Below are 15,449 nucleotides of genomic sequence, written 5' to 3'. Positions count from 1 at the left end.
GACACTTTTAGGGGGGCGGGGGTGGGAGGGGAGGGATTGGGGTCAGAATGGGGGGGCTGCAATTGTATGGGGAATATAACAATAAAATTTATAAAAAATATAAAATAAAATAAAAGATAAACTTAAGCATAAAAAAAAAAAGAATTCGAACTGAACCCTTTTGAAGTATTTAACAGAATTTGAATTGAACTTAATTCAAATAGATTTGAATAGAACTCTATTGAATAAAATTTTGAAGTATTGAAAAAAAAAAAAAACAATTCTAGCTAAGCAATGGACAGACAGACATTACACTCATGGCTATGACATGTTGTAATTCACAACTTACAGACTCTTACCTTTTATATCTGCCTGAAACTGCTCGAGACGGCTCCTGTAAAGTAAAAATAATGACATATCAATTTGGATGTGTGTACAAGCACACAATTACAGATTATAGAACATAGTTGATAGTGAAGGTCTAATTTTGAAATAAATTAATTTGAAGCAATAACCATTAATTTTAAAAATCCACAATGCTGGTAACACAAAACAATACTTCACATCTGATTTTTCAGAAAAAAACAATCACTTAAAAATTTTTTTTAACTTCGTAGTATTTTAAAAGTCCCAAAACTAGACAATGGAAGCCTCATTCATCAATCAGTTAAACACTTTTGGAAGTCAATGAGCATTAAAAAAAAAAAAAAACACTATAATATATATGTATATATTATGATTATATATATAAAAGCCATAACCATTATAAACATATACACATACAAATACCTACACATATATATATACACATCTATATATGAATCTGTATGTTTTTTAAGCTCCCAGTTTATTTTTAAAAAGTTACAATTCTCCAAAGACATATAATGATAAATGCTTGTTTTTAAAGACAGGTAAGAATAAAAGGAAAAGTATTTATATTATAGTTTACATCATTCTTCATTTTTGTACATTGTATGCTTTCTCCTCTCGGGTGTGGTCCCCATGAAATTTCCACCACCAATTCACCCGTGCACCATCACCAAAGTCCCTTGTGCTATTCCTACCCCTAGCTTGATCCTTCTCCCTCCTCCTCCTCTGTAGAAATGTCTCTGATTTATAGCTGCCGGTTGATTCTGATTTTTAATTTAGTATGATTATTCTTTTTAAAAGGAAAGTATTTTTAAGATGATTCTAATATACCAAAAAGAAAAGAAGTTTGCTTAAAGTTAACATTAACCATTAGGGTGGTGAAATTATTACCTTGCAACCAATGGAGAAGTTATTTTTTTGTTCAGGCTTTTGATACCTCAGACTTGAAATGTTTTTGTAGTTTCACTTTAAATAAAATCAGTCAAAATTAAATAATGAGTCTTTTAAAAATAATGAGTCCTGATAATAACTTTTTCCTAATTAATTGTTGAAAGTCTCCAAGAGAGACCCCACAACTGAAAAACTTTGGATCTGGTTAAAATAAGAGAATAAGCTCCCTTTATAAAATTACCAGATTCTTGACTAAAACAGGAAATAATGTCTTCATGGTGCAATATAGGCAAATAGTACAGCAAACCATACAGTTAAGATTTAGGTCTAAAGTCTGACCAGATTAGAGACTGTGAGACTATCGGTAAGTTATTCAACTTCTATCACTTCCAGTATTCTCATCTCTAAAAATAACAACAAAGTCAATTTTACTGGATTGTTGTGGATGTTAAATTATACAAGTGAGTAAAACAGCACAATGTTCTTAAAATAAGCAAATTTCATAGCTAAGACAAAAAAAATATGGAAAAATGTTTACTTTTCTATGTAGAATTTTAGTAAATCGATCTTAATTATTCCAAAACAATAAATTCCCATTATAACAGCCTAAACCACTTATTTAAATATAGATTTATATCAATTTTTCTTGCCATTGTCTCATGTTCTAAATAAAAGATAAACTTCCCAAAGAAACAGAAAATTTCAATATACTATTAGTTAGCGGAAAGAATCAGTCAAAAAAAAAAAAAAACTTCCAACAAACGAAAGTTGAGAAACAGATGTCTTCAACTTGTGAATACTAACAGAAGAACTAGTACCAATACTTCTCAAACACTTCTAAAAAATAGAAAAGGGAACATTTCCAAACTCATTTTACTAAGTGAGCATTATCCTAACCAAACCAAAACTAGAAATGCCACCACAAAAAAAAAACTATAGGCAAATATCACTGTTAAATATAGATGTGAAAATCCTCAACAAAATAGTGACTCAAACTCACAATATATTAAAAGGATTTATCCAGGGATGCAAGGATGGTTCAACATGTACAAATCAATCAACATGATACACCATATTAACAAAATAAAACATTAAAAATCACATAAGCATCTCAGAAAGCATTTGACAACATTCAACACTGTTTAAGATTTTAAAACTCTCAACAACTTGAGAAGGAATGTACTCAAAATAACTAGGCCATATGACAAGCCCACAACTAACATCATACTCAATGAAAATGTGAAAGATTCCTCTTAGATCAGAAAAAAAAAAAAAAACAAGGATGCAAATTCTTCCCATTTTTATTCAACACAGCACTGAAGTCTTAGAGCATTTGGGTTAGAAAAAGAGGTGAGGGCCTCCCCGGTGGCGCAGGGTTGAGCGCTGGGTTGCGAAGCAGCCTCTGCAAGTGCCGGTTCCCCAGCCACCAGGCGAGCGTCCCACATAGCGCGCAGATCTCTCCTGCAGCCCGCTGCACCCTTCAGCAGTGCACTTCGTCACTCTGCCTGTTCTACTCTCCGCTCTGGCTCTGGTGAATTCTCTCACCTTCCCGTGCCTCTGACTGTACCCAGTGCTTGTATGTATGTATGTATGTATAAATAAATAAATAAATAAATAAATAAATAAATAAATAAATAAATAAATAATTCTTTAAAAAAAAGGCTTTTTAAAGAACGAAAAAGAGGTGAAAGATATCCAAATAGAAAAGGAAGATGTAAAGCTCTCACTATTTGCAAATGACATACTATATATAGAACACGCTAAAGCTACCAAAAAAACTGTTAGAAATAAACAATATATTCATAAAGAGAAATTAAGAAAATAATTTATAATTGCATCAAAAAAGAATAAAATACTTAGGAATAAACTTAACCAAAGAGTTGTGAAAGACCTACACAATGAAAACTGTAAGACACTGATCAACTATCTTAGAAGACATAGATAAATGGAAAGATATTCTGTGCTCATGGTTTAAAAGAAGTGAAGTTTTAAAATATCCATACTACCCAAAGTAATCTGTAGATTCAATACAATCCCTTATCAAAACCCCAATAGTATTTTCCACGGAAAGGGAATGAACAATCCTAAAAATTTATATGGCATTACAAGGGACCCCAAAGAGCAAAGGAAAGCTTGGAAAGGAGGAACAAAACTGGAAGCATCCAGCTCCCTGATTTCAAAATCTAGAGTGATCAAAAGGGTATTGCAGTAAAAAAAAAAAAAAAAAAAAAAAAAAAAAAAAACAGAACACAATGGACAAATTTACAAGTCAAGAGGATCATGAAAATAGGCTCAATGTCATTAATAATTAGGGAAATGAAAATCAAAGCAACAATGAGCTTCTTCACAGTGAAATAAACTATCATTAAAATAAAAATAATCCTCACATCATACATCCATACATCCATCCGACAGGACCTGATAACTAAGGTCTACAAAGAACTCATACAACTCAAGAAAAAGAAAACAACCCAATCAAAAAATGCACGAAAGAATTAAATATAGTCAATAAACAGAACTACTATATGAACTAGCAATTCACTTCTAGGTATTTATCCAAGGAAATTGAAAACAATTAAGAGACATGTTCCTCCCCAAGAAAATGTGGTATTTAAACACAGTGGAATATCATTCAGCCATGAAAAGGAATGAAATACTGCCATTTGCAAGAACAATGATGGACCTTGAGGGCATTATGCTAAGTGAAATAAGTAAGAGAAAGATAAATATCGTATGACCTTATTTACCTGTAGAATCTTAAAAAAAAAAAAAAAAAAGCCAAGCTCATAGATGACAATAGACTAGTGGTTGCCAGAGATCAGAGATAAGGGAGTGGGGTGGGAATAGGAGGGATGGGGTGGATTATGAGTGAAACTTTACAAATTTCCCATTAAAAATAAATTGTCATGGGTACATTATTTATATCATGGTGACTTCAATTAATAATACTGTATGGTAGGGCCTCCCCTGATGGCACAGCAGTTGAGAGCTGGGCTGCAAAGCTGCCTGCAGCCTCTGCTGTGCCGGTTCGATCCCCGGCCGCCAACAAGAGTCCCACATGGCGCGCAGACCTCTCCTGCCGCACCCACTGCCCCCTCGGCAGTGTACTTCAGTCCTTCTGCCTGTTCTGTTCCCCGCTCTGGCTCTGGTGATTCTCACCCTCCTGCACTTCTGACTGTACCCAGTGCTTGTATAAATAAATAATACTGTATTGTATATTTGAAAGTTGTAAAAAGAATGACTCTAAAAGGTCTTCGTTATAAGAAGATCAATTTTGCAACTATATATGATTATGGATGTTAAGTGGACCTGTTGTGGTGATTTACAATAGATAGAAATATATGGAAATACTGAAGCATTATGCTATGCAACTAAAACCAGTTTAGGGTTGTATGTTAATATACCTCAAAATTTTTCATTGAAAACACTTGTCAAAAGTAGATATCCCCGGGCCTCCCTGGTGGCGCGGCGGTTGAGCGCTGGGTTGCGAAGCTGCCTGCAGCCTCTGCAGTGCTGGTTCGATCCCCGGCTGCTCCTCGGCCACCGGAGGAGGATCCCACATGGCGCGCAGACCTCTCCTGCCGCCCGCTGCTCCCCTCAGCAGTGTGCTTCGGTCCTTCTGCCTGCTGTGCTCCCCACTCTGGCTCTGGTAAATTCTCTCACCCTCCCGCACTTCTGACTGTACCCAGTGCATGTATAAACCAAACAAACAAACAAATAATAAACAAATAAATAATTAAGACATGCCTCTAGAAAATTAAAAAAAAAAAAAAGTAGATATCCCCTTTGCCACACACACAGTTTGTTTCCCCTTTCCCACTCAAACACAGTATATAGTAATATATGTATTTATATACAGCAAATATATGCTCAAATAGTAGATAGTAAATATATGTTGACTTTGTATCCAAAAAAAACACTACTTGGGAATTAATCACTTGCAGGAAGTAACCAAATGACAGGACACTAGAAGTGCAGGTGTGTGGGGGTGGGAGGGCATAGGAGTTGACCCCTTAACAGGATTACCTCCGGTGAAGCCATGCTTAAAGAGTTGGTTCAAAGACATTTAACCCTCCCCTGTGCACTGGCTGTTGTTACAGCAGGGACAGTAACTACAGCCAAGAAACTAAACTTTAAAGAGTTTCTTATCTGCCGGTTTTTAAAGCAGCAGCACCTAAAGATAAAGCACAAGAATCTTTGTACTTTGTACACCAAACTTAAAACTGATCTCCCATTTAAAAGAGTATGATATCTCTAGAGAATAACAAAGAAAATACTTTATAAAATCTAACTTTTAAATTCTTTATGAGCCCTAACAAAAATGTATAATCTAAACAGAAAAATACAAGCTTATGTATATCCAATCAAAGTACATTTTATTGAATACAGACAAAAACAGTCTCATAAGGAACTTTTTCCCCTAGGATTTCACAAACAGTTGTCAAGTAACATTGTATGAAGGCTTTCTTTTATGAAATTCTCTAATCTTATCGCATATGAACTAAAACTATGCATATACCATAAATGTCTAAAAATGAATTAGAAAAATGCTAATAATGCTGTAAGTTCAAAAACAACACATCTCTAATTTTGATTACAACTGAAATACTCCAAAATGTGTTATCAGCTTAATAATCCAGATTCCTTTTTACTGGAATGAAATAGAACCATTACATATCTGATTTATTGACTTCTAGGTTACCAATACATCAAATGAACAAACTACCAATAACAACATACAATATTTCTTAGGCTGAATATAAGCATTTTCCCTAATAGAGTAAAACTCTGATAATACAGTTTTAGAGTAGAATTTTACTAAATACAGAAATGTGAAATGGGTGTTTTCAACACTATTAAACTACGGTGGCACTATACTATATAACTTTATACTTTTACATAGCTGTGAATGATTTAAAGTCAGTAAGACAAGTTTCTACTTACAAATACTAACAGGAAGTTCTATAATACCAATTTTCCACATTTTTTATTTTTAAACAACCAGTCACAAACTATATCTCAATAAATTTCACACAATATTTTCTATACAGCTAGCTTAGTACGTTTGACCTCTGACATTATTGATCAAGTCAATCCATGACCAAGAGTAAACAACTGAAATTTAAGTTTATTTCTATACAAGTAATAATAGATTCTGAATCAGACAATACTCAAGCTAATTCTTTACTGACAGATTTTGAGTATGGTCTTTTTATTAGATTATACATTTTCTAACTAAATGTTATTTCACAATGATTCTAGTAAGTGAATTACGTACCTTAATGGAATGTTCCCCAAAAGGTAAACTATATTGTATTAGTAGAAACTGAGAGCAGTAATAGCCTGCTTTTCCGGAAATAATAAAAATCAGAGTGGAAATAAACAAAACAGAAATTTAAAAAAAAGACAACCAAAAAGATCAATGAGATGAAGAGTTGGTTTGTTGGGGGAAAAAAAAAAAAAATCAACAAAACTGACAAACCACTGGCCAGACTTAAAACAGCAACAAAAGACTCAAATAAAATAAGAAATAAAAAGGTGAAGTTTCAGAAATACAAAAGATTCTAAGAGACTACTATGAACATCTGCATGGATAAATCATTTGCACTGCACAACCTCCTAAGATTTTATCATGAAGAAACAGAAAACCTGAACAAAATAATAAGTGACTGAAGAGTAATCAAAAAGCTCCCAAAACACAAAAGTCCAGGAGCAGATCTCTTCACTAGTAAATTCTGATATACAGTCAAAGGAAGGAAGATCTAATACTCATCCTTCTCAAATTTGTCCAAAAAATTGGAAAGGAGGCAATGCTTCCTAAATCTTTTTATACAAAATCAGAAAAGGACATCACAAAAAAAAAAAAAATTGCAGGCCAGTATCTCTGATGAACATAGATGCAAAAATCTTCAACAAAAATATTAGCAAACCAAATTCAACAATACATCACAAAGATCAAACACCATGATGGTTAGATTTATTCCAGTGATTCCAGGATAAGAGAAAGGAAGAGAACAATAACCATTGACAATGGCATCAAAAAGAATGAAATACCTAAGCATAAATTTAATAAAAGTAATGAATTGCCTGTAAGACCTTACTGAAGAAACTGGATAGAAAAAATGACAGAAAAAAAAATGAATATATTCCATTCTCACAGATTGGAAGAATAACCATTGTTAAATGGTTTTAACCATTGCTAAAAGTTTATGTTAAGCAAGATACATATGCAATGCAAACCCCTTTAAGATCCCACTGGCATTCTCTTCATAGTGACAGAAAAAAAAAAAAAAATCCTACAATTTGTGCAGAACCACAAAGACCTCAAATAGACAAAACAATTCGGAGGAAAAAGAACTAAAACAGAGATACTATGCTTCCTGACTTTAAACTACACTACAAAGCTACAGTAATCAAAGCAGTAAGGTATTAGAATCAAGACAGGCAGACAAAGGGAGTAGAATCTAGAGACCAAAAATAATACCACACATATATGGGAAACTAATATATGAAAAAGGAGTCAAGTACATAAATTGGATGTTCTTGAATAAAGGATGCTGCAAACACTGCATAGTCACATGCAGAGAAAAATGAAACGAGACCAGTTACATCACCACAAGCAAAATCAATTCAAAACGAATTAAAGGGCCTCCCCTGGTGGCACAGGCAGTTGAGTGCAGCGCTGTGAGGCTGTCCGCAGCCTCTGCAGCGCTAGTTCAATCCCGGCCGGCCAGCGAGAATCCCACATGGCAAGGCAGACCTCTCCTGTCTTGCCCGCTGCTCCCCTCAGCAGTGTATTTCGGTCAGTTCGCCTGTTCTGTTACCCGCTCTGTCTCTGGTGAATTCTCTCACCCTCCTGCGCTTCTGGCCTGTACCCCAGTTCTTGTATGCATGAATAAATAAATCTTTTAAAAAAATGAATTAAAGGCTTGAATATAAGAACTGAAACCATAAAAACATAGGTGACAAGCTCAACCTTTGAGATTTCTTTGTGGATTCATCTCCAACAGCAAGGAAACAAACAAGAATATAAACAAATGGGTCTATGAGGAACTAAAAGGCTTCTCCACAGCAAATAGAATCCTTAAAATGAAAAAGCTTACTGAATGGGACAAGATGTTTGCAAACCATGTATCAGACAAGTGGTCAATAAGCAAAATATATAACAATTCACATAATTGAAGAACAAAACAATGTACAACTCAAGCAGTTAGAAAAGCTATTCTCAAAATGTCAAACGGCAATAATTAGTGAGGACATGGAGAAAAAGAAACCCTAATGCAAAGTTTATGGGGATGTAAATTGTGGAAAATAGGGTGGAGGGCCCTCAAAAAATTAAAAATTAAAGTACCATATGATACATTAATAGTAATTCCACTTCTAGTTATTTCTCCAAAGATTATACAAACAAATTTTAAGATATGTGCATCCCTATGGTCACTGCAGCATTATTCACAAAAGAAATCAAACAAAGTCCAATTGACAGATGACTGATACAGAGATGTGGCATATGTACACAATGGAATACTGCTCCAATTTTTTTAAAAAGGATGAACTTGCCATTTGCAACAACATAAATGAAAGTTAAGAGGATTACGCCAAGTGAAATAAGTCAAAAGAGAAAAATTAATGTATGATTTCCCTCATTTGTGGAATATAAAGAAACAAAGCAAATCATCAAAAACAAACTCTTAGATTCTGACAACAGAATGGTGGTTACCAGAGGATAGGGTGTGAATAAGTAAAGGAATGCTATTGGTTGATGATGGACAGACAGTAGACACTATGTAACATTTTGTGGCCAGTGCAGTGTGGCATGTAGAGTGAGGCTGCAGCTTACACCTGAAACTTATACAGTGCTGCAAATGAATTCTACCAAAAGTTCAGCAGTGAATTAGTGCCTATCCTACACAAACTCTTTCAAAAAACTGAAAAAGAAGGAATACTACCAAATACGTTCTACGAAGCCAACATTACACTAATACCAAAACCCAACAAAGACAGCACAAAAAAAGAAAACTACAGGCCAATCTCCCTAATGAACACTGATGCAAAAATCCTCAACAAAATCTTTGCCAACAGAATCCAACAATGCATCCATAAGATAATTCACCACAACCAAGTAGGACTTATTCCAGGGACACAAGGATTGTTCAACATCCAAAAATCAATCAATGTAATCCAACACACCAACAAAAAGAAATATAAAAACCCTATGATAATATCCATAGATGCTGAGAAAGCATTCGACAAAGTACAACACTCATTTATGATAAAGGCCCTTGAAATTCTCAGGATACAAGGAACTTATCGCAACATCATAAAGGTCATCTATGACAAGCCCACAGCCAATATCATGCTCAATGGTGAAAAGCTGAACGCATTCCCATTAAGATCTGGAACAAGACAAGGATGTCCACTCTCACCACTCTTTTCAACATAATACTGGAAGTCCTAGCCAGAGCAATAAGACAAGAGAAAGACATACAAGGAATCCAAATAGGCAAGGAAGAAGTCAAACTATCACTATTTGCAGACAATATGATAATATACATAGAGAACCCCAAAAGCTCCTCAGAAAAACTAATTAAACTAATCAATCAGTTTAGTAAAGTGGCAGGATACAAAATCAACGCACAGAAATCAATAGCCTTCCTATACACAAACAATAGATCTGAAGAAGAAGAAATCAAAAAAACCATCCCTTTTATTACCAAAACAAAAAAAATCTAATACTTGGGAATAAACCTAACAAAAGAGGTGAAAGACCTATACAAAGAAAACTATAAAACACTGTTAAAAGAAATAGAAATAAACACAAAGAAATGGAAAGACATCCCATGGATGTCCATCCATGCTCATGGATCGGAAGAATTAACATTATCAAAATGGCCATCCTACCAAAAGCAATCTACAGATTCAATGCTATTCCAATTCAAATTTCAATGCCATTCTTCAAAGAAATAGAAAAAATATTGATGAAATTCATATGGAGCCACCAAAAACCCCGAATAGCCAAAACCCTTCTGGAAAAAAAAAAAAAAAAAAAAAAGAAAAGAAGGGAATGGAGGCATCACTCGCCCAGATTTCAAACTATACTACAAAGCCATAATAACCAAAACTGCATGGTATTGGAACCAGAACAGACACATGGACCAATGGAACTGAATAGAAAACCCAGAAATAAACCCACAGATGTATGGTCAACTAATATTTGACAAAGGAGCAAAGAATATGCCCTGGAGCAAAGAAAGTTTGTTCAATAAATGATGCTGGGAAAACTGGGTCGCTACATGCAAAAGAATAAAAGTTGACTACTACCTCACACCATGCACAAAAACCAACTCAAAATGGATTAAAGAACTAGATATAAGACCTGAAACCATAAAATATATAGAAGGAAATATAGGCGAAACACTACATGACATGCACCTCAAAGACATCTTCACAGACGCATCACCCAAAGCAGTGATAGTGAAGGCAAAGATAAACAGCTGGGACTACATCAAATTAAAGAGCTTCTGCACATGACATGCACCTCAAAGACATCTTCACAGACGCATCACCCAAAGCAGTGATAGTGAAGGCAAAGATAAACAGCTGGGACTACATCAAATTAAAGAGCTTCTGCACAGCAAAAGAGACATAACAAAAACAAAGAGAAACCCCTCCGACTGGGAGAACATTTTTGCACCCAACATTAACGATAAAGGACTGATCACAAAAATCTACAAAGAGCTGATGAAACTCAACAAAAACAAAGAAAATAATCCAGTCAAAAAATATGAAGAAGAGCTAAAAAGAAACTTCTCCAAAGAGGAAATACAAATGGCCAACAGGCATATGAAAAAATGTTCAACGTCACTTGCAATCAGGGAAATGCAAATCAAAACTACAATGAGATACCATCTTACACCAGTGAGAATGGCACATAATTTAAAAAAGTAGCAACAACAAATTGTTGGCGAGGTTGTGGAGAAAAAGGAACTTTCCTGCACTGCTGGTGGGAGTGCAAACTGGTCCAACCTCTATGGAAATCTGTGTGGAGATTCCTCAACCTACTAAAGATAGAGCTTCCATATGATCCAGCAAGTCCTCTCCTAGGTATTTACCCAAAGGACACAGAAACATCAATTCCAAAGAGCACCTGCACCCCTATGTTTATAGCAGCACTATTTACAATAGCTAAGCTTTGGAAACAACCCAAATGCCCAAAAACAGATGACTGGATCAAGAAGATGTGGTACATATACACCATGGAATATTACTCAGCATTCAAAAAAGATAAACACATGCAATTTGCAGCAACATGGATGGAGCTGGAAGGGATCATGCTCGGCGAAATAAGCCAGAAAGAAAAAGAAAAATACCAGATGGTCTCACTCATAGCAGGAATCTAGAAAACCTAAATAAGGGACCAGGAAAAAGAATAAATATAAGAAAGAAAAAATCAAAATCAACAAACAATTATGAACCAGAGACACACTATGGGGGTGGGGGGGAAGGAGGGTTTGGGGTGAAAATAAGGGGGTTGCAATTGTATGGGCAATATAAAAATAAAATTTAAAAAAAAAGAAACTTATACAGCGCTGTAAACCAATGTTATCTCAAAAATAAATAAATAAATGATTTCCAACTAGAGTGGCAACTTAATAAGTACTATAACAGAGTGGACAATTTCATTCTAATTCGGGGGGTGGGGGGAGGCAAGTAGAAATGCCAGTATCTGAAAATACTTGTAAAAAACAATTCAATGGCTAAGACTGATAACGGTCTTAAGTTTCAAAGACTATGTAACTAGACCTTCTAATAACACCAAAGTCTGTTATACAACTGATTTAAAACATACCTTTCCTGAAATAATATTCCTTATAATGCAATGGTTTATATTACTGAAGCAGTGAATAGACCAATGTAGAGCTTAGAAAATTTGGCAAGGCACAAACTTTTCTGTGTTAGCTTAAATAAAACATTCTTCTTCATTCAAGCTCAGAATGGTCAATAAGGAAATCCCATGAACACTTTTACAGGTGCAGTGCCAGATCAGAACTTGTAAAGTATAAACAAATATTTTTGTTTATAATAAAACAAAGCAAATGTGTAATAAGATCAGATAAATACAGAAAAATAATACTAAAGCTATTCAAATAAACTAGCAACAAAGCTATAGCCCTCGGTAAAATTACAGTATAACATGCTAACTGTGGCCCTTAGGACTAATTCAAAATATCAACATTGGAAAACATGATGTAGCAAGAGACATGGTTGAAGAACACATAAATCTGCATCACCCTGTCTCAAAGAACAGAAAAAGAGCTTTCTATCTGCATTTCCAAACCACTTCGATATAGTCTGCCTTCTCTGCCAAATGCCTTTTATCATAATCTTGAAAATTAAGATTTATAGCTCATCTTTTTTATCAAAACAGGAGTTGTATATACAGTTCAGAAATTCCTTTTAAGCAGTATCACAATGAAATGCATTTAAAAAGTCAAAACTGGAACTCTAAAATACAACTTAGTTTAAGATCTCAACCAAACCGCCACTGAAAATAAGATTAGATTTTATCATGATCATTTCCAAATTAGCTTATATGAAATGATTCTACAAAGTGATTTACTTTACACCAAAGCATCCAAATACTAACAACTTCCAATTTTCTGTGCCACAAGGACCCAGAACAGCTCATTTGAAACTGACTTACATTTTATTTTAAAAAATACTTTATATTACACAGGAATATAGATGTTTCTGGCAAGTCACAATACTAAAATACTGTATTTTATTATTATGCTTAAACAGTTGATTTTTGTAGAAACTTCCTGTTCAACTCTCTATCTGCTATGTGATTCTTAGTAAATATCAACCTAAAGCAGAAACTTAAGAATTCTTACTTTTTTCAGAGCAAAAAGGTAAATCTTTTTCCTGGTTATTTTTATAATTGATACTGTTTAAACTTGCTTAGTCAGTCAGCAAATTTTCATTGATCATGAACTCAGAACCAAACCAGGCTTACGTCAAAAAATCAGTGATCAGATTCGCTGAAAATAACTAAACGGAGCTGATGCAACCAAAGACTGAAAAAATTATTAACAATAGCTTAAAAATTATTGTTAAAGTAGCTAGTGACTTCCTGGTACTTTGAAATACTCAAGGGCCTCCCTGGTGGCGTAAGCGGTTGAGCTCAGCACTGTGAAGCTGTCCATGCCGGTTCGATCCCCACCTGCAGCGGAGATGTCCACACAGCACAGCAGACCTCTCCAGTCTCACCCGCTGCTCCCCTCAGCAGTCTGTCTGCCTGTTCTGTTCCCCACTCTGTCTCTGGTGAATCCTCTCACCCTCCCGAGCATCTGTCCTGTACCCTGGTTCTTGTATAAAATAAATCTTTAAAAAATAAATACTCACTTGAAGCAGATAGGAAGTGCCTGCATCTAATAAGCTCGCAGCTTCATTCTGCATCGTGTTCTGTTGCGTAATTTCATCTTCCCTTTTCCGCTCTTTCTGTCCTGCTTCATCATCTTCATATTCATCTAGGCACTGAAAGAAAGAATTGTTTCCATTATATTTTCACATACTATCGATAATGTTGTCATAGTTTGTAAAGATAATTTAGTAGCATTAAAAATATTTATGAATTCAGAAACTAATTTTCACAATATGGGTGTTCATTTCACCAATATAGACATCTAAATCTTACAAACAAAATTATCTGCTTAAAACCTGAACCTCCACATTCATACCCCTATCACCACATCTTTCCCCCAAGCTCTAACTACCAGTGTTAGTGTTTACTTAAAGGTAGGGATCGCACATTCTTTACCTTTTATTCAACAAGTAAACAGACTGTGTCTACATTAAACTTTTGGAGAGTAGCCAAAGATAAAGCACAAACATAGAATTTATAGTCTGGTAGGAAAGGTAAGGTGGCATGCATGCACATACACTCACAACAATGATAAAGACCAGATTACCTGTGAGTATATGTAAGAATATTTTCACTCGGGAGGCAAGTCTTCTACAAAGACTCTATAGAAGAGCATATAATTTGAAGGATGGATATAGTATAATTTGGAACTGCAGATACAGAAAAACGAGACTTTCAGATAGTAAAAAAGCTTAAGCAAAATTAACATCACCAACCATCTCCAGACATCTTATACGAAAAAACAAGACAACAAACAAAACAAAACTATATTCATTACACCCACTTGGAATGGGTGATCTGTTCATTCCTAACTAATACACTGACTTGAAGAGTTCTATATGAAAGACAAAAAATAATGTCTCTGAAGCCACTCTAAATACTAAAGATACCAAATGCACAGTATGGCAGAGAAGACAACAGGACTTTAAAAATGTACACAGTGAACATTAAGATTGAGGTCACTGTGTAAACCAAAAATGATCAGTCACTGAAGTATCTGGAATATGGTAAATAAGCAGCACATTCAAAGACAGAGGGTCCACAACAGGTGATATGAAAGAAAGCATCTGTCTGATATGGAATCCTAAGTTAGGCCAAGCTGCAGAACAGATGTTAGTGGAGTAAAGAAAAGGTAGACTCAGAGTCAAGAAAATGTTAGGGTACTCTCCTGTAATGCAATTGAAGGTATGTCTAGCTATCACCTGGCCCTCATCGTATCGCACTATGGGAACTGGTGCTTATGTCACCAGCACAAGAAAAATGGTGGTACTGTGGCTACTTCTACTGCTACTTCTGCTCTGAATAACGAATCACCCTTGACTCCTCTAACAGAGCAGACAAGTGTCTTCTGCCAGGATCCATGAAACTAACATGTTAGCTTGCAAGGAGGGTAAGATCTCAGGATCTTCACAGTTCTTGACAAAGAAAGGTAAGGACTGGAAAAGCATACACTCTGATCACAAGGGAACATAAATAATAAGCCATTTAAGCACTCTGGGCTTTTCTTCACATAGTGCAGAAAGATATTACAGTGCTGAAATTCCCTGGAATGTAAATAAAACATGATCAAAACTGATTTTAGGAAAAGAAGATGAATACAGCAATTTGGGTACAGGTTCACAGGAACAGGGGCCAAAAGTAGAAAGACTAGTTAGACAACATATTAGGCAATTTAATCCTATGAAAAATGATATATCCTAGATGGAAACACGATCCATAAAAGAAATCTAGTAAATGGTACAAAAGTTTAAGAAATTAGTCATGATTTTAAAAAGAATCGCTTTTA

At 35.0% G+C, this 15,449-nt stretch overlaps 1 protein-coding gene across 1 annotated transcript in view; it reads right to left on the bottom strand.

Annotated features, from left to right (window-relative positions):
* Window positions 1–15,449, bottom strand: part of PAWR (pro-apoptotic WT1 regulator) — a gene marked incomplete at its 3' end in the record, with an annotated part of 79,411 nt that overhangs the window by 16,588 nt on the left and 47,374 nt on the right. Inside the window, exons 2-3 of the mRNA XM_084255101.1 lie at window positions 13,645–13,776; window positions 339–373 (exon numbers count right to left, since the gene is read on the bottom strand). Of these exons, the coding sequence (XP_084111227.1) occupies window positions 339–373; window positions 13,645–13,776 (167 nt within the window). The remainder of the gene's footprint in view (window positions 1–338; window positions 374–13,644; window positions 13,777–15,449) is intronic.

This window comes from Talpa europaea (assembly GCF_964194135.1).
Source record: "Talpa europaea genome assembly, chromosome: 15".
NCBI classification, from domain to species: domain Eukaryota; kingdom Metazoa; phylum Chordata; class Mammalia; order Eulipotyphla; family Talpidae; genus Talpa; species Talpa europaea.
The sequence above is the reverse complement of the archived record's forward strand: the minus strand, read 5'-3'. Positions and strand labels throughout refer to the sequence as shown.